This window comes from Myripristis murdjan, chromosome 13 (genome assembly GCF_902150065.1).
Source record: "Myripristis murdjan chromosome 13, fMyrMur1.1, whole genome shotgun sequence".
NCBI classification, from domain to species: domain Eukaryota; kingdom Metazoa; phylum Chordata; class Actinopteri; order Holocentriformes; family Holocentridae; genus Myripristis; species Myripristis murdjan.
In genome coordinates, this window is record NC_043992.1 from 38,750,082 (window position 1) to 38,773,257 (window position 23,176).

Sequence of the window (23,176 nt, forward strand, 5' to 3'; positions counted from 1 at the left end):
GAAAAGACTTTGATTGTTTGTGACATTGAACTGATGATCATCTAAGATGCTTACAACTGACGTGAGCTTCCTCAATCAATTTTGCTTCTATGTCAGCAATCATTTCATGAGTGTAGACAGCACTCTCTCCAAATGGTGTACATTTTTTGGAATAAAATTGTGCAGCTTGACTACCACTGATCTGACCCCTGTGTGCTCTCTGTCCAGTGTTTGCCCAGCCCATTGTGAGCAGGGCGAAGCCAGAGATGCTGAAATCCCACTTCATACCTACCATGGAGAAGCTGAAGAAACGCTCAGGGAAGGTGGTGGCTGAAGAGGAGCAGCTGCGCATGGAAGGCAAGACGGAGGTGGACAGTGAAGACGGGACCATCAGAGATGAATTTGCGGTGCTGTGTCGTGACCTGTACGCCCTTTACCCGCTGCTCATCCGCTATGTGGACAACAACAGGTAGCTGAGCTGACTCCTGCCTCACTGCTGTGGACTGCACAGTACTGCTCTTGCATTAATGCATAATCTAAAGCTGTCACTCTTTCTCCAGAGTGATTTGCAAGGAAACTGAGGACAAGAAACAACATTATTACAACTTTATTTGTTGTGGGGATTGAACCAGAGATCTTATTTTACTATTACTGTATTCTTGTACTCTTGCACTTGTAAAGTACAAGGCCTCCAGTCTCACTACACCACATACACTTCTTCTTCTTCTCCGTCTCCTCCTTGCTCTTGTTCTTGTTCTTGTTCTTATTCTCCTTCTCCTTCTTCTTCATGTTTATTTATTTATTCTTTATTCTTGGTTAGTTATGCCAGTTTATTTGCTTGAAGTCCTATTTATGTTACATCACTGTTTCTTTAATATTATTATAACTGGTATTGTACGTATCAATAATGTTACAATTATCATTAATGTTATAATTAATATTATATGCTCAGACACTGCCTTTCTCTTTATATAGCTTCCTGTCTAGTCTATAGTCTGTAAACACATGATGATTCGTGGAGTAGTGAATATGTATGTTGTTCTTTTGCTGTATTTTAATTTGAGTTAATCCGTTGCTGTTGTCCAGGGCGAGGTGGTTGACGTGTCCTGACCCGGATGCAGAAGAACTCTTTAGGATGGTTGGAGAGGTCTTCATTTTTTGGTCCAAATCTCATGTGAGTGTCTTGTCTTCCTGTCAGTTGTCTTCCGGCTCTCGTGGCTTTTGCTCTTTTTCTCCCTTGTTTTGACAGATGTTTTTTTTTTTTTTTTTTTGCTCATGAGTTACCCAGCACATTTCTCCCCCTATTCATTCACAGAACTTCAAGAGAGAAGAGCAGAACTTTGTGGTGATGAACGAGATCAACAACATGTCCTTCCTCACCGCTGACAGCAAGAGCAAGATGAGCAAGGTGAGGAAGGACAGGCAGACATCGCCTATGGCCAAATAAACATAGTCTTCCATTATTGAATAAGATGTTTTAAATACTTAACTCCATACGTTAATCTGTAACACATTAAGAAACTAAACTCTAATAATGAATAATAACGAATAATTCACTAACCTCCCATTCCTAGCAGGGAAAGGATGCAGAGAGGTTACACACATAAGATTTCCTTTTCTCCCACTTGTAGATCCCACATCATTCTACTTTATTTTGGTGTCTAATTTCACACTCATTGCACACTCATTTTTCACTCATTGTAAGTTGCTCTGGATCAGCTAAATGATTAAAATGTAAATGCAAAAGTATTCATTCATTTTACATTGACATTGATCCTTACTTAAGCAATACGTCTCACTCCTTTCTGAAGGCCTAGAAAAACAGTATAAGCGGCTGTCCTTAGTCTTAAGCCAGAAATAGGAGTGTTGCTAACTGTGTTTTCTCCTTATGTCCTGTCGGGGTTGGACGCTGGGCCACTAGGCCGGAGATGGAGAGGTTAGATTGTGTTTGTGCACGAGCGCTGTGCTGACCGCATGGCACCCTGAGTACGGGGAGGCATTTCATCAAGCTCTCCCATGGAGTCCCTGCACCAGAGCACCTCGCTCACTGACCCCAGTTTTCTTTTTTTTTTTTTTTTTTTTCACACAGAGAGGTTTCATGGCACTCGGTTAAGCAGCTGGGCATCTGCTCTGTGACTGACTTGAGTGCGCACTGTTGCAGCCGAGTGCCATCACCCTGTCTATGTTTCATTAATAAACAGAGTTTGTCTTCAGATGGTCCCTGTCGGAGACAGTTTGGAGCATATGCTATTGTGCCGTCTGTGATGTTGTAGTCTGGTTGTTGTTGACGCTTGGATTTCTTTCAGCTTTGGTGATAAAGATTCCTGCGCTGGGGAACTCTTAATCGCCCTCCTCTTTTCTCTACATGTGCATACCAAAAATCCGCACCATCCCCTGCCCTCATCATTAGATTCACTCGCTCCATTGATAGCATAGCTAGGTTTGTTGGGGAATAGAATTGAGCGTCCCTAGACAAGTCCTTATCATATTTACTAACTTGTACTGTTTCTTCATGTCTAATTCATTGACACCATTAAATTATTTAAATCATTGAACATCTAATCACTGTTTGATGGATGTTTTTTTTTTTTTTTTTTTTTTTTTTTTTTTTAATTGTTGCTGCAAGACAGATAGACTGCTGAGTGAGAAAACCTCCACTCTTTGGCTACCAGATGGGCATTACTGTAGTGAGCTTCTGTTACCTGTTCACAACAACACCTCCCTCTGCCCAATAAAGAGCACTTTTTACCGCAAACACCTGCACACACACACATACACATACATGCACAGGGCAGAGGGCGTGATGTGAGGCCAGACAACAGTCAGTAATGAGCATCGGCAGCCTCAGAACCGGAGTGTGTGAGAAGAGCTCCAGGGCGATGGAGCTGACCCCACAGACTGTGCTGTTCTGTGTGCTGTGCAAAAGATAGGATCTGCCCTATCTGGCCACTGCACTACTAACAGTGAGGCTGCATTGTGTGTAACTACTGTAGCTTACGCAGCAATGAGGCACCTAAAACCCCACAGCGGTTCAAGCTACGCTTCTGACATGTGAAGGCTCGGAGTTTGGGAAAAGTAGCTGTAGATCTGTTTGATTTTCATCCCAGTTGTTGTTCCACTTTCCACTTCATCTTCAGCATGTTGTGGTGTTGCCAAGAATATCACTCAGATAAAGAAGGGGCACATATCACTGTCTCTTGCCATCTCATTTTATCAGTTTTCCATCATGTTCTATGTTAGAGTTAATTGTACTTCACCTCATTCTGTATAATTAATATCAAGAGCCTTTCATCTTGAAAAGCTACCTTAAACCAAAGATTTTCCAAACATTAATTTTTAATGTTTCAGGCATGGGAGCATGTAGACGAGGCAGTGATAAATTGGTGGATCAATCTGACCTTTCCTTCCTCTCCGTAGTCTGGAGGTTCGGAGCAGGAGCGTACCAAGAAGAAGCGGCGGGGGGATCGCTACTCTGTGCAGACCTCCCTCATCGTGGCGGCGCTGAAGAAGATGCTCCCCATCGGCCTCAACATGTGCTCCCCTGCAGACCAGGAGCTCATCAATCTTGCCAAGATCAGATACTCACTGGTACTGTGTCGTGACGAAAACCCACTTACTCACCGTATTTGTGACCCATCATGGAAAAACAAAAAGATATCTTGAGATATTGTTTTTTGTACATTATTGAAGGTCTGTTTTTTCTTTGGAAGAGAGACTGGAGTATATAATGCCTTAAAACCTTCAAACATATGTCATTATTCTTGTGTTCGTCTTGTGTTAAATGAATGATGAATGCCCTTTGCAGAAAGACACAGATGAGGAGGTGAGGGAGTTCTTGCAGAACAATCTGCATCTGCAGGGCAAGGTGAGTGCACCTCTTCAGTGGTTTTACGTGTGAAGGAAGAGAATAAAGAGTGATTCATGTAAACATCTCTGTGTGCTGTACAGTACATGCTGAGTATTTGCCCTTTGGTTCCAGGTGGAGGACCCTGCGATGCGCTGGCAGATGTCTCTATACAAGGAGATGTCTGGCAAAGCTGAGGACGCTGAGGACCCTGAAAAGGTGGTGAAAAGGGTGCAAGAAGTGTCTGCTGTCCTTTACCACATTGAGGTGGTGAGTATGCATCCTTTGGTTGCCAGTAGCACCGCAGTTATTAGAAAACTGGGCTTCTCTGGCAGTTAGGCTAGGAAAAGTTCTCTAGGTGCCTGGGAAAATCTTGCCAGATAAAGTGAACTGAAATGCCCACATGTCCCTCAGCAAGTACCGTCAAAGTGCCGTTAAGTAAGTCTGTTAAACCTGCACTAGGCAGATTTTTATGAAAAATACACTTTTCTCAGTGAGGCTGCACCACGGAATAGTGTTCCATCATCCACATAGAGTTGAATCGTGGTCAGCTGGACTTGTTTGTAGCTTCTCTAAGGTGTCCCATCCTTGGCAGATTTTCCCAATTTACCCAAATTACATTTTGGTGATGGGTACAGTATGGTCAGATCCAAGCTTAAAAGTGAAGGCACTTTTGTTCTTTAGCCAGCAACATGTGTACCATTAAGTCCTTGTTGCAGCAGGCCCTTTGCTGCATATCATCCCCTTTCTCCACCCTGAGTGTCCCGTCTCACTCTAGTGTCACTTTCAAATAAAGCAAAAATGCCTCCCACAAAATTAAACAAATATATAATCTTAAAATTAGATAAAAAAAAAAAAAAAAAAACTTTCTCCAGATTCACTGCTGTGAGTTCATAGATCTTCTGTATTAACTCTCTGGTATCTTTTGGTATAAATCACAGATGGGCAGGTAAATGCGAATGTGCTGTGCGTAGTTTCCTGATGTCATGTTCCACAATTTCTGGGTTTTAAAATTCAGACGGTTATATTTTGCTGTCATTTGAAGTCTCTAGCATAAAAGCTAGAACTCCCCCCAAAGTGGAGTTCCTCAGTGATAGACAGATTCCACATGTGATTTTGTGTTAACTGAACAAAGGCAAACATAGCTAGTCATCTTTCCTAAATATAAATGCTCATCAAGTGTTTCATCCAGTAAAACCCATTTTGAGTTGTGTGCTCCTTTCAGACGGAGCACCCCTTTAAGTCGAAAAAGATGGTGTGGCACAAACTGCTGTCCAAGCAGCGTCGCAGGGCGGTGGTGGCCTGTTTCAGGATGACCCCACTCTACAACATCCCCAGGTAATGATTCCACCCATACATATGAAAACATAGTCAAATTCAAAGCAAACGCATGAGCCATTTTCACTACGAGCCACCCTTAGTAAGTCTGAATGATCTCCTCCTCAGTCACAGGGCGTCCAACATGTTCCTGGATGGATACAAGCGCAACTGGTTAGAGACTGAAGGTTACTCATTTGAGGACAAGATGATTGATGATTTATCGGTGAGATAGTCTGCCCTAACCCGTGTTGTGCATGGTGGCATATTCTCCGGAGTGTTTTTAGCAGTTTTCACCATTCACTTTGTCACAATTAGAAAGCCATGGAGGAAGAGGAAGAAGAGGAAGAGGAGACGGAAGCAAAGCCCGACCCCCTTCATCAGCTGATTCTGCATTTCAGTCGCACAGCTCTCACAGAAAAGACGTAAGAGTGACTCGTGCCACTTCGTCTCAGACCGATGTTTGCAACCTGCCGCTCAGTGAGATTCACCATGGCCTCTGTTGTGTTTTTTTCTCATCTCATTACAGTAAACTCGATGTCGACCACCTCTATATGTCTTATGCTGATATCATGGCAAAGGTGAGGATTGTGGATGGCTGCTTGTCCGAAGAAATTTTTATGAAATGTGCATGATGTTCTAAGATGCAAATAACGAGCTACGTTGCGATAAATTTCAGAAAAATGTTTCTCACCATGAAAGGACTTTGAAAGAGTGTGAAAAGTTGTGGAGTTTGGATCCGTAAATAAGTTTTCCCTCAGCTCCTATGACCCAGGCTCAATTTCCATCTTAAAGGTTTCTAGTTTCAGTGAAGTTTTGATTTTCAGCGAGAATTTGTTGTAGTTTACACAAAGTGGCTTGTCGGTCTAGAATTATTATGTTTCCTTAGGGTGTGAAACGTCTGGGGTTCAAATCCTGGCAAGCCCTTTTTGAGCTATAAAAATGCACAGCAGCTCAGGTTCACGGCGTTCAGATCCACGTGTTTGCCGGTGCTCATTCTGCCTTTTGTATTGCTAAGACACTCAACTTCCATTAGTTCAAGTGTTGCACTGTAATTAAACTCTGCTACTGTTGCTATATGTGTTTTAATTGGTGTTGTTGGTGTCCTAGTAATGGATGGTGATGTTTTTTGACTGAAGGTGTAGCTCAGGCGTGGAGTATTTGACTGTCTCTGGACCAAATCCCAATGCCTCCTCATTTTCAAATGTTTTGCTCCACTTATGCAGTCATTTTCCACTTTGAAGGGGATTCCATGAGATTCTTCCCAGGATTTCTCCCATTCTTTGCCATTTTGCCTTTTGGGCTTTTTTTTTTTTTTTTCTCTGCTATGAGGGGCACATCACATCAGGAAGTGTCATTTTAGTTTCTACAAGCCGTGAACCTGTAAAGCACTTTGAAACTGTAAATGTGATTAATCACTATAAATAAGCTTGAACTTGAACTTAACCATTACCTCAACCTTAACCTTAATCTTAAAAGTCCATATTAGTCCTATTTTGACTTCTCGTCTATAGTCGTGATCATATCTGTCTGACGCAAATATCAGCTGCATAATTGTGTACAGAATATGGGTTGGTATTTTAGAATTCAAGGCTAACTAAGTGTTCTCCAGTTCACTCATATTCATGTTCAAAAATGCAAAAATCTGCACCATGAAACTGGAGAGTTGCTACACAAAGGTAATTCCAGTCTCTGAATACTGGACTGGCACTAATGCATCTTTGACTGACAGACTGATGCCTCATCAGAACAGGACCCATTGGGAATTTCCCAACTGGGAATTTCCCAGTTTGGGATCAATAAAGTAAATCTATCTATCTATCTATCTATCTATCTATCTATCTATCTATCTATCTATCTATCTATCTACATTGTCCTTTAACTGAAGCTGCTTTACTTGCTTTAATGCTTGAAAATGGTGTTTCTGTGCTGTTGTGACGTTGTCCTTTCATGGTGGAGAAACATAATCATAATATCCCCAACACATACTGGGAATTCAGATCCTACACTAGCTCTTCTGTCATTTTATGAAAACAGCTGTTGTTGTTGTGTTGTTTCCCTGCAGAGCTGCCACATTGGTGAGGAGGACGAAGGGGGAGAGGAGGAGGGGGAGGAGCTGTCCTTTGAGGTGCGACAGACAGAGATGGTATGGGGGGACCAGGGGAAGGGGACAGGGGAGTCAGCGGAGAAGCAGCTCCCCAAGCACTGAGTGACCACACCAAGCCACCACACCCCGCACACTCCCCCCGCTGCCACATTTCCTCCTTTTCTCTTCCAGTTTTTCTCTCTCGTTCACTCATACCACGTGTCTGTTTCCTGCTATGGTGGACTGACTTGTGCATCCCTTTGCTGGACTCTGCCCAGTCGTTTGATCAGTGTTGTGGTCTTAATTTGTGTTCCCCTCCTAAAAAAAAACAAACAAAACATGCATGACATGAGTGCAGAGAGATGGTGCAGCTAAAGACAACAAAATGAAATCAAGGTCAAAATACATGGCTGTTCCCAGTTGCGTTTGACCTCGGAAATCAAAAATTGAATTCCAACCCTGAATTTTTAAATGTTGTCTCCAGGATTTGAATGAATTATAACAAACTAAATATCTACTGATTATTTTGCCCCATTGACAAACCAAAAGCTGTGATGTTGTAGGTATAGAGATCCATTGCTTCTCCTGGAAGGTAGCATTACACCCATTTACCTTACTAATACCTTAATGTTCTGTAATGCTTTCTTCAGTGGGCTGAATGATGACTCTCACTTGGGGTTATTTTCATCCACTGAACATTATTGTACCCATTTCTAGTTAGTCATTGCCATATTTTCAGATAAGTGATGTTGCCCTCCATGACTTAATTGAGCAGCTATTTCTGGAAAAACTGTGGGCGCTAATGTAACGCTCCTAAAGCTGAGCCATGCAGCAGGTTTCCTAACAGTAGAGCCAGCTCTCTTACGCTGATCTTGTCTGTGGCCGGTCTATAATCCACCTCTCCTAGACTTGCACCACCCTTTCCTGACTCACTCCCTCCTGTACTCACCCACTAGTTGGGCTCTGTTCACCCATTTTGGACTCATCTAGTAACTCTGGTTTGAGCTCTAACAACTCAACGAGAGATCTGTCGATTTTGTTTGTCTTTACTTGGAATTGGACTTTTTTTTTTATTATTATTAACAAGTATCCCTCTCTGTACTCACCAAGGACTACAGTAAAAGCCTGCACAGTCAGCCAGACACACTGTTCCCCACTCAAAGACGCACACATGCAAGCATACACTCAAACAAACACACACACACACACACACACACACACACACATACATGCACGCACGCACATACCCACACCCTCACTCTACAAGACACGGTAATACACACACACATATTTGCTCCACAAGGAGAGGAGACCCTCTGTAAGCCAGAGGAAGTTTCACCACACGAGGTCAGGCCTACGAGGGAGGGGGGCGGAGGGAGGGGTAGATAGAGTTTGTGGAGGCTTTGGGTGGGGGCTTTGGCATTGTGTGTTTTGGGTGGGTCATTCTTAACCTCTTTTGTCAACAGGATGGTTGTTGATAACATTTCTATTATATTTCTGTTATAAATATAATTTGTTACAGAGGTGGCTCTATAACCTGTATAAACATTGACTAGTACAGTATAATGATCTAGCACAGTGTAGTATCGCCTATTTTAGTGATGTGGACAAAATTAAATATCACAAAATCTTTGGCCAAACACCTGAGGCTGCTTGCTTATAGCATCTTAAGTATTCAGCAGAATTTGTCACAGCTGGTTACCGAGATGACAGGATTGGACCTAACTAAAAAAAAAACTGAGTAGCAAACTGAAAAAAAAAAAAAAAAAAAAAAAAATCACCACAGGTATTTTTCATATTTTTTTCTTGTCTGTCAGTTACAGCTTTATACATAAATAATTTAAATACTACAATGAGTGAGGCAGCATACCGTGTTATTTTATATGTTATCTAATATTTACAGTCAGCTCTGTCAGACTGGTGTGGTGACAGGTGAAGGATAAGAAGGTCAAGTAACTAACTGCTGCTCTGTCGTTACTTCATGGTGTTTTTGCCTGTGCCTAAAAATGCTCCCTCTTCGTTATTGCTCCTCTGGATGCCCATAAATGCAGCTGTAATTGTATTTAAAAGATGTCAAAGTCCTGTGTGGCCAGACTTAAGGATCTTTAACTGCAGCTTGTGTTAATTCACTTCAGATTTTCCCATAATTTGTTTCTGCAACTGTCTTAAGTGACGGTATTGAGTAATAATAAAAATAACTTTATTTATATAGCACCTTTCCAAACTGAGGTTCCAAGGTGCTTCCCAATAAAAACAAATCACAAATAAATACACATAAAACAATGATAGAGTAAGCTACTAAAAGATCCCATACAACAATAAAACATAATACAAATACATAAAACAATGATAAAACAAGCTATTAAAAGATCCCACAAACAATAAAAAACATACAAGTTACATTAAAACCACTGGTTAGTAAAAGGCCATGCGATAAAAGTGAGTCCTGTTAGCCTGCCTGAGATCTCCCTTAAGAAACTTAATTTGCTCTTAAGTATTTTTCTTCACTTTCTATTTTAAGGTTTTAACTCAAGTGATTTTATGCAGCTCACTCAAAGTAAAGTGAACTAGCCAACACCAAGACTAACTTAAGATGGTATATGCTTGCAGCACCTTCATATCAATATTGTGACAATGCTGTAGGGATGAAAACTGGTGCTTTCCAAAGATGAGAAATTATTTTGATATTTATATATTGTGCTAACTTGTGATGAGTAGAGTCTCTCTGTTAAATGGTCGATTTCAAGTTGATTGTATTGAACCTTCCTGACAGTATGACTGTCAAAGATGACGAGACATAATATCCTACTGAATTATTTCCCAGGCCCGCACATATTATTTTTTATAGCATCAGCTGCAGGTGATATGCAAATGTTATACACCATGTTCTAGCTAAATGTAGATGCTTTTTGGATCCTTATACTGACCTGTTACTAATAATGTTATGCTAAACACAATCAGTTCAAACAAATGCTCTTGCCTGTGACATTTCTATTCAGGTTAGGGTTTACAGATTGTTACTGTTACCAGGTTTAACTGACCAGTTAGAGAGGAAACTGTGCCCAGTGTTGGAAAGAGTAGTACAAAGTGCTACTCAAGAGGAAGTATTGTTACTCTGCTCATATTTGACTGCAGTAGAAGTTCTGCTGTAAAAGTCTACTGCAGTAAAAATAAAAAGTAGATAACTTAAAATGGACTCGCAGTAAAAGTTACTTTTTCAAAATAGTAACTCAAATTATATATATATATTTTAAAGGTGTGTTATGCAAAATTGCCAAGGGTTGACTGAAGTGAGGACCCTGTAGACTAAACTGACAAATGTGGAATAAGAATAAGCATGTAATGATGATGGTTGAGTCTATACAGTTCTCATTATCAGGCGAACTCACTGATTCCCCATTATTCCCCATTTCCCCGATACTTATTCCACATTTTTTGCCAGTTGAGTCTAAATGGTCCACGCTTCCAGTGACCACCTGCAGTTTTTAATTGTGCATCTTTTAATGAACATTTGGAAACGACAAAAAGTAGAACCAACACTTAAGAAACGGATTCCTCCTCTGGTTTGTACTGACTGACTGTTCCACAGTCTGTTACTGATCATCTGTATCTGTAATGGATACGATTTAAAATGCACAATACTCAAGCAAAAATGTAAAAGTACTGACGTTAAAAAATACAAGTACACAAAAAACTAGTCAGTTACAGTAAATGTTGCTTAATGATTTACTTAAACCTCTGTAGTCGACCCTCCTGGTAGCAGCCAGGTGGAGCAGCACTGAGCCATACTGTTGGAAGTGGGAGGAGTGCATGCTTTCACTGTTACTCAGACTACTACTGTACTACCCTGAAGGAGTGTATGTACGAACCGCCTGCGGTGCTCAGGAGGAGCAGCCGGGCCTGCTTGCTGCCGTCAAGTGTTTGCTGCCCCGGGCAGATGTAAAGGGCTGGAATGATGATCCTCCATCACTAATACACATTGTGCTCCAAAGGAAGAGACTGTGTGTGTGTGTGTGTGTGTGAGTGTGTGTGTGTGTGTGTGTGTGTGTGAGAGAGAGATGCTTTCATGTGTGTGTGTACATGTGCACAGGCTGTCAGAGTGAGTGCAGCGTGAGTGCGGGGGGCAGTGCAGACCTGCTTGGCGGGGTTACAGCTGTTTTCCCTGCGTCTCCGCTCCACAGGAAAAGGAGATGGAGAAGCAGAGGCTCCTGTACCAGCAGTCCCGTCTGCACACCCGCGGGGCTGCAGAGATGGTGCTGCAGATGATTAGCGCTTGTAAAGGTAGCCATATCGTCCTGGAGTCTCACACACACACACACACACACACACACACACACACACACACAGGTGTCATCCAGGACTATCCATTACCAAAAGCCCTGAGTAGTATGTCGGAAATACACTCACAAAAAGTTAAGGATATTTGGCTTTTGGGTGAAATTTATGGAAAATATAAAAAGTTCACGCTACAGTGATATTATATCATGAAAGTAGGGCATTTAAGTAGAAGCATGCACTGGTGATTTCCTCATCTCAAACAATTTCTTGAAACAAAAGCCAATAACAGTGGTGGGTATACCACAACAAAAAATGTCAGTGTCAATAACTTGTCATGTGCCCTTGAGCATCAATTACAGCTTGACAACGACGTCTCATGCTGTTCACAAGTCGACTTATTGTCTGCTGAGGCATGGCATCCCACTCTTCTTGAAGGGCGGCCCTCAGGACATTGAGGTTCTGGGGTACAGAGCTCCGAGCCTCTACACGGCCACTCAGCTGATCCCATAGGTTTTCTATGGGATTCAGGTCTGAGAAAGTGCAGGCCACTCCATCTGAGGTACCCCAGTCTCCAGCAGCCGTTCCCTAATGATACGACCTCGATGAGCTGGAGCATCAAACACCTGATGTGAATTTTGCCGTTAAACTCCTTGTTAGAGAACAGCAACTTGTGCAAAAAGTACTGAAACATTGAACAGTTGGACATGTGCATTCAAAAGTTTACAGAAGGTCACAATAAGTTCACCTGTAAAGGTTAGAATGCATTTTAGGTTCATCCTGAAATTTCACCCGAAAGCCGAATATCCCTAACTTTTTGTGAGTAGTGTAAGTAAACTGATTTGATTTTCTTCATTTTTAGCACATGCAAATGTATTACTGAATGAAGGATTTTATTTCAAACAATTTGTTCTGTCACCCCAAATTAATAGTCTGAGCCTTATTCCTATTTATACTATTATATTACTATTAGTGTCTGTCAGTACTTTGACATTAAAAAAGTGGGATCGTTCCATTCGTACTCACCCCAGTATACAGAAAATAATATACACTGACTTCTTCTTTCAGGTGAACCTGGAGCCATGGTTTCCTCCACACTCAAACTGGGAATCTCCATCCTCAATGGAGGCAACAGTGATGTGCAGCAGGTGACTAGAGAAATTATCATTCGACAGTTTGTTAATTTGAATCAAATGTGCCAACACAAATTTGCTACTTGTACCAGCAGTAGGGCTGCAGTGTATTGGTCATCTTAGCTGTGATAACTCACTCTACATCAGAGGCTCTCCTGCTTACTGCTTTATTCTTTATCTTCAAGTCTCTCATTTAAATGCAGAGCAGGTGAATGGAGCAGCTGAGCCTTTTATTTACCTCCTTTATCTCCAGCTAGTTTCTGTATAAATCACTGTCCTCTGTTTTGGCCAGATACTCTACTTTTCAGTATTACTTTACAGGAATACTATTCAGCACCTTAATGTCTTCAGATTGTTGTTGATGTCAAGGAAATGTTTTGTTATTCTTCCTGTCGCTGTGCAGAGAATGCTGGACTATCTGAAGGATAAAAAGGATGTGGGATTCTTTCTTAGCGTTCAGGCTCTGATGCAGACCTGCAGGTGGGATCGCTGGCCATGACACCTGACGCAAACATTCACACGATTATTCATCATCACTATTGCAGAATCAGTGTAGTCATTATAAGTTCAAGCCCAAGTTTCTTTAGAGCCCATAATCTCACTGTTACACCCTCAAATGGCTCCGGAGGCTCGTAGTTTATAGAAAACAAAAAATGACACCCCCTGACCTAAACCCTTATATGTATAATAACATATGAAGAAATTTTATTATGCTATGCGAGGTAGGGTAATACTTAACCTTATAATGGCTTTATTGCAATGCATTTATTTTAGACTAACATATTTTTTTACATTATTTGTAAACTTTTGGCTTGCATTGTGCTTTTAACCCTTGCAAGGTCATGACAGATAAGGAGAATTTTCATTAAATGCTTACCAACCACTATTGATCATGCATTGTCTTACCCTGAATATTACATAGAAATAGACTGTACTCTATATTCTGTCCTTTAAATTAGTGTTCCCTCAGGATATTAACAAACACATGAGACTTTTACATAACTTATTATTTTTTACACTATTTCATCTTTTTTAGATCTCCCTGTTTTATTCTTCCATCATGCTGACATTTTGTGCATATATAAATATATCACTATAGAGCTATATAACTACCATTATCAATATATTATTGATAGTAAACACACTGTTTTGTTTACAGTGTTTTGGACCTGAATGCTTTTGAGAGACAGAACAAGGCCGAGGGGCTTGGGATGGTTTCAGAGGAGGGCACAAGTGAGTATGCTTCACACACTCTGTCAGCATCCCTTTACACACACACACACACACACACACACACACAGACATGCATACACATTATATCATCAGTGTATGTTATGTTAAAATATAATATGAATAAGGGTTTCAGCTCTTCATTTTTCCTTGATTTATGAATCAGTTTATCATTTTTTCTTGTTTCAGTTTCTGTGTCAGTGTCTGTTGTAAAAAAAAAAAAAAACACTCCTGTATGCTTTTATGTGTCTGAGTTTGCCTGTTTGTGGATGTCTGGATACACCTGTGTGTGTGTGAGTGCATACTGTCGAAAAATTAAAACGTAATTAAGTAAAGTGTATAAACTGTAGTCTTTTGACTGTTGGTGTCTAAACTGTTTGTCATCCCCTGACAACCACAAGATTGCAGGACTCACTGCGTCTCTCTTTGTCTTTCTCTCTCCTTTGCCACACTCACTTTGCCCATTTCAACCCTTTACCCCCTCACACCCCCTGTCCTCCCCACCCACCATTTCCCTGCCCGCACGGTTCTCAGATATGAAGCTAGAACGTGGTAAATAAAACCTGGATCTCATATTTTCTCCTTGTCTCTCTTTCCTGTCTTCTATTTCTCTCTCTCTCTCTCTTTTTTTTTTTTTTTTTTTTTTTTTTTTTAGCTCTTATTCACCCCTGACCTTGCTATATAGTTAATATGCATTTCATTTCACACTCAAGGACTAAGTGAAATCAAACTTTGCAATCACTCACTTGGTTAAGGATGAGGGTAAATTTGTAATGCTCTCATATTCACACCTTTCACCTCCAGCCTTTTTCTTTTGAAGTGATTGCAAAGTAGCGTTTCCCTCTTTGAGTGTTTTACCACAGATCTACTGGAACTCCAACGCTCTCAGTCCGGTGACTGATCAAAGGATGGAACGGCAGTAACCTCGTTCTTCCTCACCCGATTGGCTCCCTCAAGTAGATTACATAAAACCGTACTGACCTTGTGTCCTAGAAACTCTGAAATGAATTGCAGCCATAGTGTGAACTCTCTGAATCTGTCTCTCTCTCTCTCTTATAAAAAAAAACAAAAAACAAAAAAAAAAACACAATTTGCTCCAACCACCTTACACTGAAATAAGCCACAGTGAGTAATACCACTGCATATAAATCTCCACATTCCCTAAAATCTCCTATAACTTGCTGTTATTTTCCTTTTATTTCTTTTTACCAGTACAGTGCCAAAGGATGTTCTCAGGAAAATTAAAAAATGCCTTTTGGACAATGAAGTATTGTTGTATTATGTATTGATGCACCAAAGGTTTACATATTTTGTAAATAAGTACAGTATAGCTATGAATGCACATTCAAAAAACTATCCCCCCTGTCACAGAAACCAATGAATTTGCATGTATTTAATCTATAATAATACACTTACAGTGTATTATGTAGTGGTATTTAAATTGTATTTAACCTCTCAACCCTATTTAAACCTCTTTCTGTAGTTGCTGTGGAGTATAACCAGATCCAATTTAACAGTGCAAACACATTAATTTTCAGTAGCTAACGTGTACTAAACATGTATTTCTCTGTTAAACATCCAGGTTACGATTTTTGGGGGGAATTGAAGTTGTGCAAAACTAATTCTTAACCTTTTCTCTCCATGAAACATTCCAATATTTATCCAATGTACCTTTACTGCCTACCTCTGTATTTACACTTACTGACTTCCAGGCTACCTCCTACTCACCCTAACATCAATTAACTTATCATAATACTGTGTTATTACTAAAGCGCTGTGCTCATGTTTACATGTAACTGCTGTTTGCAACAACCCCAAAAAATAAAATAAAAAATAAACAACACAACAAACAGCGCATAAATAAAGAAAAGTGCATAAATAAGCAAAAGTTGAGCACAATAACAGGGTAAATATGTGTGTCTTCGTGTGTGGAATGAACGGCGGATGAACAAGATAGGTATATAAGCTTATATATAATTATATATAATATTGTATATAAGGTTGTTTATGCCCTTTTGTTTTTTATGCACTTACATGTAGCCTTAAACTTTGGCATTCATGGTACTTCCAATCCGTTTATTTCTATTTTGTTTCATTTTTTTTTCCTTGGGTTACCTTGGAAGACCTCTCCCCACTGTTTTTTTTTTTTTTTTTTTTTTTTTTTTTTGTGTGTGTGTATGTTTGTCGAAGTCCAACAAGTCAGCTACATTCATTGAAATGTTGACCAATTATTTGTTTTGAGTTGTATTTCCGCTTGTTTCCATGTCATCATCTGAGAAACCATCGATCCTCTAAAATCATTAAGTACTGCTGTCCCTTCCAGCCCACACCGCTGGACCCACACTGGGCCCAGACGTAGATAGATGGATAGATAGATAGATAGATAGATAGATAGATAGATAGATAGATAGAGTATATATTTATAGAGCGAGAGAGATACTGTATATATTTAACATGCGGTCAGAAATCCTATTCCAATATCCATATATGAAACATAATTGAACACAATTGCATATATAGACATATATGTCTAACTTTTACTAGACATATATGTCTAATATTACATATTACAAATACCTGCATCACCGCCCTTGTTTTTCATATACTCACATCAAGTTATACATAAATGTTCAACACAGTAAAAGTATGTATATGCATATTGGTCTGGTGTAGGAGCATATACAGTGCATTCAGAAAGTATTTAGACCCCCTTTACTTTTTTCACTTTTGTTATGTTGCAGCCTGATGCTACAATCAGTTAAATTCAGTTTTTCAATTGTAACATTAAATTGTAACAACAAGTCCTACGAGCTAAACAGAACACCATAATGAAAAAAATGTAAAAAAAAAAAAAAAAAAAAAAGAATTTTAGATTTTTTTTGGAAAATTTATTAAAAAGAAATCATGTCCAATCAATTTAATTGACCACAGGTGGACTCTAATCAAGGTGTAGAAACATCTCAGTAACCATCAAGAGGAATGAGAGGCTCCTGAGCTAAATTTCAAGTGTCTGAGGGTCTGAATACTTATGTCAATGTGATATTTCAGTTTTCCTTTTTAATAAGTTTGCAAAAATTTCTAAAATTCTGTTTTCACTTTGTCATTATAGGGTACCTAGTGTAGATTAATGAGAGATTTTTTTTTTTTTTAACTGATTGTAGCATCAGGCTGCAACATAACAAAAGTGGAAAAAAAGTGAAGGGGGTCTAAATACTTTATGAATGCACCGTATGTTCATATAAGCCTTAGATATCTGCATGGTAAAAGCACCTGAAGTACTTTAAACATGATCCATATTCCATATGATATCATACATTGCACATTTTAATCATCTATATTAAATATTTTAAAAAGATGCTGAAATTGTCATTATTTGAGCTGAGACTGAACAAATACAAGGCAATACCACTGTACCAAGGTGTATTGCTTTTTAATTAACATTACTGTCAAATTTTAATGCCACAATCAATTAGTGTAACGTCCACATGCTTGTGCAGGTTGAATGTCGATACAGTTCATCACTGGCCAGTAGATATAAAAAAAAAAAAAGAATAAAAATACAAGCATATTATATAAAACAGTCACACCTAAAATTAAGAAAAGCTCTAACAAAATTTTTGAATTGTCCTAACAATATCAGTGTGCCAAGTTTCAGTCTACTCTGTAAATTATTCCAAACAAATGGGCTGAAATATCTGAAGACAGTCTCTCCAAAATTAGTATTTACTGTCAAAACAGTAAAGTCAGCCAGTCAAGTAAATCTGTCATCAATCCAGATTCCTAAATATCTAGAAGGAGTGTACTGATTAAAGCACAGATCTGAAGACTACTGTCAACTCTAGAGAAAAACATAAGCGTTGCTTTATCTGCATTTAAATTTAAATGGGCCATGTTTTTTGCGCATCAAAGTACGTCCACTAATAGTGTTTTTAAGATTGGTCTAAAACAAATTGGTCTAAATGATCTTCTTCTGTTGCCTGCCAACAGGAGTTGCTTTGAATGTGCTTTAGATGTGACCAGAGTGATTCTGTCCCTCCATCTTGTGTCTGTAGTCTCTCGTTCCTTCTTCCATCCCCCTTTCTGTCAACACCCACACTCATATTGGAGTTGGTGGAGTTCAGTAGATCTGTCCTGCATGACTGTGTGCCTCTGAGGTTAAGTGTAACAAAACAAAAACGCTCTTCTCGCTCTTGTCTCTGTATTTCTGTGTGTCTCCTTCCATTTGTTTCTGTATGCCATAAACAAATGTCATGGGTGTGTCTTCATCCCAAATGTACATATCTGTGTATGTATGTATTATTCCCTGTTTGTTCCATCATTTGTATGTTCATTTATCTGTGTACTCCCATATCCATTTCAATGTGATATTATCTGTGTTTAACCTTTTGTTGATTTGAGTCTTGTGGAACACAGTTTGTCTGGAGTCTGCTCTCTGTCTCAGTGAGGGGAGAGATAGACAGAGGTCATGTTTGTGGGAGGGAGCAGGAGAGAAACCCAAAGGTGGAGTCAATGTGGAAGTCTCTGCCTCTGCCTCCCACTGTCAGACAAACGGACAGGCACCCAGAGGTCTTTGTGGTGTTCACTAACATGTGCTAATGGGGTCAGGGAGTGCTATGAGGTGATAATACTGACAATTCTACTGTTTCTGCAGTCACCACATGTGTGCATGCACATGTGCACAGCCACGACATGCAAACACATACAGCACACATGCAAACACACTAACTTTTTTACATTAACACTACCACACACATAATGCTTTATTTTTTCCTCATTACAGGAAAATACAAGTGTACTTCAGTTTTTTATTTCATTTCTCTGTTAAATATGCTGCAGCTGATAGCTGGTGATAGTTTGAGGCTTAATTCAGGAATGCAAACATAATAAGTGCATCCTTTACCAGGAGTCACTTGTTCTATTTCAGGCCCAGTTATTTCAACTATGTATTTATTTCCAGTATAAATCATATTGAATAAATGCCTTGTATAGGAGGAGTGAGTTTCACTAGGATAGATAGCTATTTAAGTTTAAAATATTCTCTATCATGCAGGAAAAACTCAGTTTTTACAAGATAATATGACTTAGTAAGTGTGACTGTGTTATGTGATACTTTGCCAAATGGTGGCAGTGAAAGTGTTGGTAATTATGGGCAGGATAACAGAACTTAACAGAATCAAATACACTCGTATTTTCCCTTAATAAAGCTAATCCCTCGCTTCAAAATTTGGTTTTTCCACTTCTGTACTCTAAAATGATCAGCCACTCTTCACTAGATATTAACACACATAACATACCCTGGGTTACTGTGATGCTCAGAGCATCTTTCCCCCACACACTAACTTGCATTTCCTGTGTCCTTCTGCCCAGATGAGAAAGTGATGGCAGACGATGAATTTACTTGCGACCTCTTCCGCTTCCTGCAGCTCCTCTGTGAAGGCCACAATAACGGTGAGTCAGTGAAGAACAGAGCTGTCGCACAGTAAACTGCTGGAGTGGCTTAGAGGTAAATGCACATGTCTAGCCGTGAAAAGGTATAACCTCACAGCCTCACAACAGCCAAGTATCCTGTTTGAAGTGACTTTGAGCAAGACACTGAATGGTGAGCTGCTCACTAAACTAAATACTAAATAAATGTCCAACCCGGTGCAGTACATTCACACACCTGACAGTCCTTTGCACATGCTCAGAATCAGAATCAGAAACACTTTATTGATCCTAGAAGGGAAATTGGATCAGTTGCAGTTGCTCACATTTTCAAGAGATATATATTATATAGATTATAAGCATAAGTAAAGTTATAGAAAATAGAAAAAGAAAAAAAGAAATAGAAAAATAAGTGCATTAGAAATTTGTTTTAAAAAGTGTCTGCATTATATGTAAATCGTACATCAATCCTCAATAATACTACATAAATAAATACATTAATAGAAATTTGAGCATATGTAAAAAGTATACCTATATACACCAAATATGCCGAGGGGTATTGCACTGTTGAATTGTAAAGTCTTACAGGTGTAAATCATTGTACAGTTAAATCTATTCTCTAACTGGAGTGTTACTTGGAAGGTGGATTTTTCTAAATGTTATTTGTGTTTCGCTCAGGTGAGGGGGGGCAGTTGTTTTTTGGCCTTTTATAGATAGATAGATAGACAGATAGATAGATTTACTTTACTGATCCCAAACTGGGAAATTCTTATGTTACAGCAGCATCAATAGAAACATAAAATAAAATTAAAATTAAATCAAAATAGAATAAATGGAAACATAAAATAAAATTGAATAGAATAAATGATCAAATTAAATAGAATAAATAATAAAATTAAATAGAATAAATTTTATTAGCCCTCCTTCCACAAACTCGACTACCGCTGTTCTCACTGACTTGGCAGCCCACAGCTAACGTGTGGAGGAACATCAGCTCATAATTTTGAGGTCGCTTAATGTACAGATGTTATGGACTGCTAACTCCTTCAAATCATGAAGAAAGACCAAGTACCGTTCACCACTACACAGAATCTGACCACTGACCGTTATTTGTGCTGTTTAGGTTGAGTGGGTACATAGAAACTGGAAGTGTTTTTCTTTTGTCGGGAAGCGTAAACCTCTTTGTAAATGTGTTTGCGTTTTTTTCTCTCTTTCGCATATTTTCAGATTTCCAGAACTACCTGAGAACTCAGACAGGCAGCACCACGACCATCAACATCATCATCTGCACTGTAGATTACCTGCTTCGACTACAGGTGACTTTGATAAATACAGTGATCCCATCCTGTCTATGATGAAGGTCTCTTAAAAGTCTTGTAGACTGAAAGCTTGGCCTAATAAATGTAAATCACACGGACGTAAGTACGCAGAAGAGCTTTTTCACTGTCTGTATTGACATTTTGAAATAGTTTTGCAGTTAACTGAGCCACACAAAACTGAATTTAATCATATTTCACCGTCAGAGTTTCAAAGTCAGTTAAATCAAACCACAGTGTTATATAAAAGAAATCACTGGAGAGAATAGGGTGACCAGACATCCCGAAAAATCTTGGACAGCCCCAAATTACAAGCAGTGTTGAATCCTGAATCCTGTCCTGTTTGTCCCAAAAATTATACTAAACCTGGGTTTTGATTAACTGCTGACTGCTACGTTATTAACGACTGATCGCCGTGAAACATTACTTGGTGTCATTCACAGGCGGGCACTGTCATGCCTACATGAATTACGGCTGATATGCGTGACAGAGATCGCACTGATAAAATGAATAAAATAAAATAAAATAAAATGAATGTAACGGATAGTGATTTTCACACTGTCACTCACAACACAGTCATTGTGTTTCTCCCTCCTGGTGGGACACAGTTGACTTCACGTTCATGAAGAAAAATAACACATTTTAGTACTGAGGTTTGATTTTCACGTGTTTTACTGTTATTGTCCGTTGATACTGAATTTAACTGGACTGGAGGCGACGTGCACTGTGGCCACATGACCGCGCCCACTCCCGACTCCTCTGTCCCAAATTTCACCCATTGCCATCTGGTCACCCTATTCTACAATGAAAAAAAAAACCAACAAAAAAACACAGGACTTTTATCACTGTATCATCTAGCTGCAAATGGTAGATGTAATTTCCTGAAGAATTTACTGGAGCATCAATGCAGAATAAGGCGAATACAGAAAATATTTTTACAGTCCCTGAGGGCACTTCATAGGAGGCAATCTATAGTAGTGTATATTTTCCTCCTTATCATCCTTGTGAATGTGGCGTACGACTGATAATGGAGCCAGCTTCCATGAGTCTGTCCTCTCCTGAGCTTCTCCTTTTTAATGTCATCCTTTATTTAACAAAAACATTTCATGTGCATTTGTATCTGCTTTCTGTCTGTATAAACCAGTTAACCTTCTGTCTTCTCCTCATCCTGTCCTCCCCTGTCTACAGGAGTCCATCAGTGACTTCTACTGGTACTACTCAGGGAAAGACATCATCGATGAGCCTGGCAAGAGGAATTTCTCCAAAGCCATGACTGTGGCCAAACAGGTCTTCAACAGCTTGACTGAGTACATTCAGGTAAGGAGGCTGTACTTGGGTGGATTGGGTGGAAGGAAGAATGGTATAGGATTAGGCCTTCAACTACTGTATGGGTGTCTTTTCTATTTGAGGCATAATTCCACTGTTTTTATACCATACCTAAGTTTTTTGTTTTTTTTTAACCTGTTTTAATTTTATAGTCAATAGCTGGCAGAAGTCTCTTGTATTATTTTTGTATTTTTGTATTTGTATTGTGACAGATCCTAACGTAAACACTGAGAACATTAGTAGGAACTTGAGATTTATTTTGGTCCCAAAAAAAAAAAAAAAAAAAAAAAAAAAAAAACATTCAAATTTGACATGTAGCGCTCTGGAAGCAGTATCTCACATCATGAAACTTTTTTTTCAGAATGTAAAAAATTATGGCCTGATATTTAATGTGCTAATGCAAAACACAATTGTAAGATGTAATGAAACATGATATCAGGAAACCACATGCTCCTTGGGCCTAAAAAATTCTTCTTAGTGGCTTTCTTTCACTTCAAATTTTAATTTGCCAGGCCAGAGACTATACCGAACACCAGAATACATTTTGGGTAAATAGGTGGAATCTATGCATTTGTTAGACACGCTTATATTTTGCAGTGCTACTTGCAGATTTAAATTGAGAGGATTTTGCCTCTAACAGCTTTAAATAGTTTTTAATTATAGAGCTTGTCCTCTTCCTCCTCCTGTTTCTGCCAGGGTCCCTGTACTGGTAACCAGCAGTCCCTGGCCCATAGCAGGCTGTGGGATGCTGTCGTGGGTTTCCTCCATGTTTTTGCTCACATGATGATGAAGCTGGCTCAGGTAAGAAAAAATCCTTTTTTAACACATTTTGTTCAGCACATTATGGGTAATGTCTTCTAGTACCAAGAAAATACTGTAGATTTCTGATATTTAATGGTTAAATTATATTTTGTCTGTTGTATATGTGCCCAAGAAAATCTGAGACCAAAAGAAAAATATTATGAGTCATTTTGATATAACATATGGTGTATCTTTTATTTTTATGTTTATTTTTTATCATGAAATGATCATGTTATAATTGAAATGTCCAATTTTAGTGAACTAATTTTGTGAACTGTCTTTCTTGTGGTTCCTACAGAGTAAAGTATGTATTTATTTGATTATTCTTTTATTTAATGAACTACTCTTTTGTCTTAACTTGCTTTTCTCCTCAACACTTTCCTTTTCTTTGTCAGCTTGTTTCTGCCTCTTTATTGAGCCATAAATTGTAGGTCAGAGACATAGA

General features: G+C 39.2%; 1 protein-coding gene across 1 annotated transcript in view; it reads left to right on the forward strand.

Annotated features, from left to right (window-relative positions):
• Positions 1-23,176, forward strand: part of ryr1b (ryanodine receptor 1b (skeletal)) — a 101,851-nt gene that overhangs the window by 64,886 nt on the left and 13,789 nt on the right. The window contains exons 70-90 of the mRNA XM_030066435.1: positions 208-448; positions 1,066-1,153; positions 1,295-1,387; positions 1,901-1,915; positions 3,397-3,567; positions 3,785-3,844; positions 3,959-4,093; positions 5,049-5,161; positions 5,270-5,366; positions 5,459-5,565; positions 5,670-5,721; positions 7,206-7,286; positions 11,408-11,507; positions 12,570-12,649; positions 13,038-13,114; positions 13,794-13,867; positions 14,399-14,416; positions 19,232-19,312; positions 20,516-20,604; positions 21,793-21,921; positions 22,627-22,731. Of these exons, the coding sequence (XP_029922295.1) occupies positions 208-448; positions 1,066-1,153; positions 1,295-1,387; positions 1,901-1,915; positions 3,397-3,567; positions 3,785-3,844; positions 3,959-4,093; positions 5,049-5,161; positions 5,270-5,366; positions 5,459-5,565; positions 5,670-5,721; positions 7,206-7,286; positions 11,408-11,507; positions 12,570-12,649; positions 13,038-13,114; positions 13,794-13,867; positions 14,399-14,416; positions 19,232-19,312; positions 20,516-20,604; positions 21,793-21,921; positions 22,627-22,731 (2,006 nt within the window). The remainder of the gene's footprint in view (positions 1-207; positions 449-1,065; positions 1,154-1,294; positions 1,388-1,900; positions 1,916-3,396; positions 3,568-3,784; positions 3,845-3,958; positions 4,094-5,048; positions 5,162-5,269; positions 5,367-5,458; positions 5,566-5,669; positions 5,722-7,205; positions 7,287-11,407; positions 11,508-12,569; positions 12,650-13,037; positions 13,115-13,793; positions 13,868-14,398; positions 14,417-19,231; positions 19,313-20,515; positions 20,605-21,792; positions 21,922-22,626; positions 22,732-23,176) is intronic.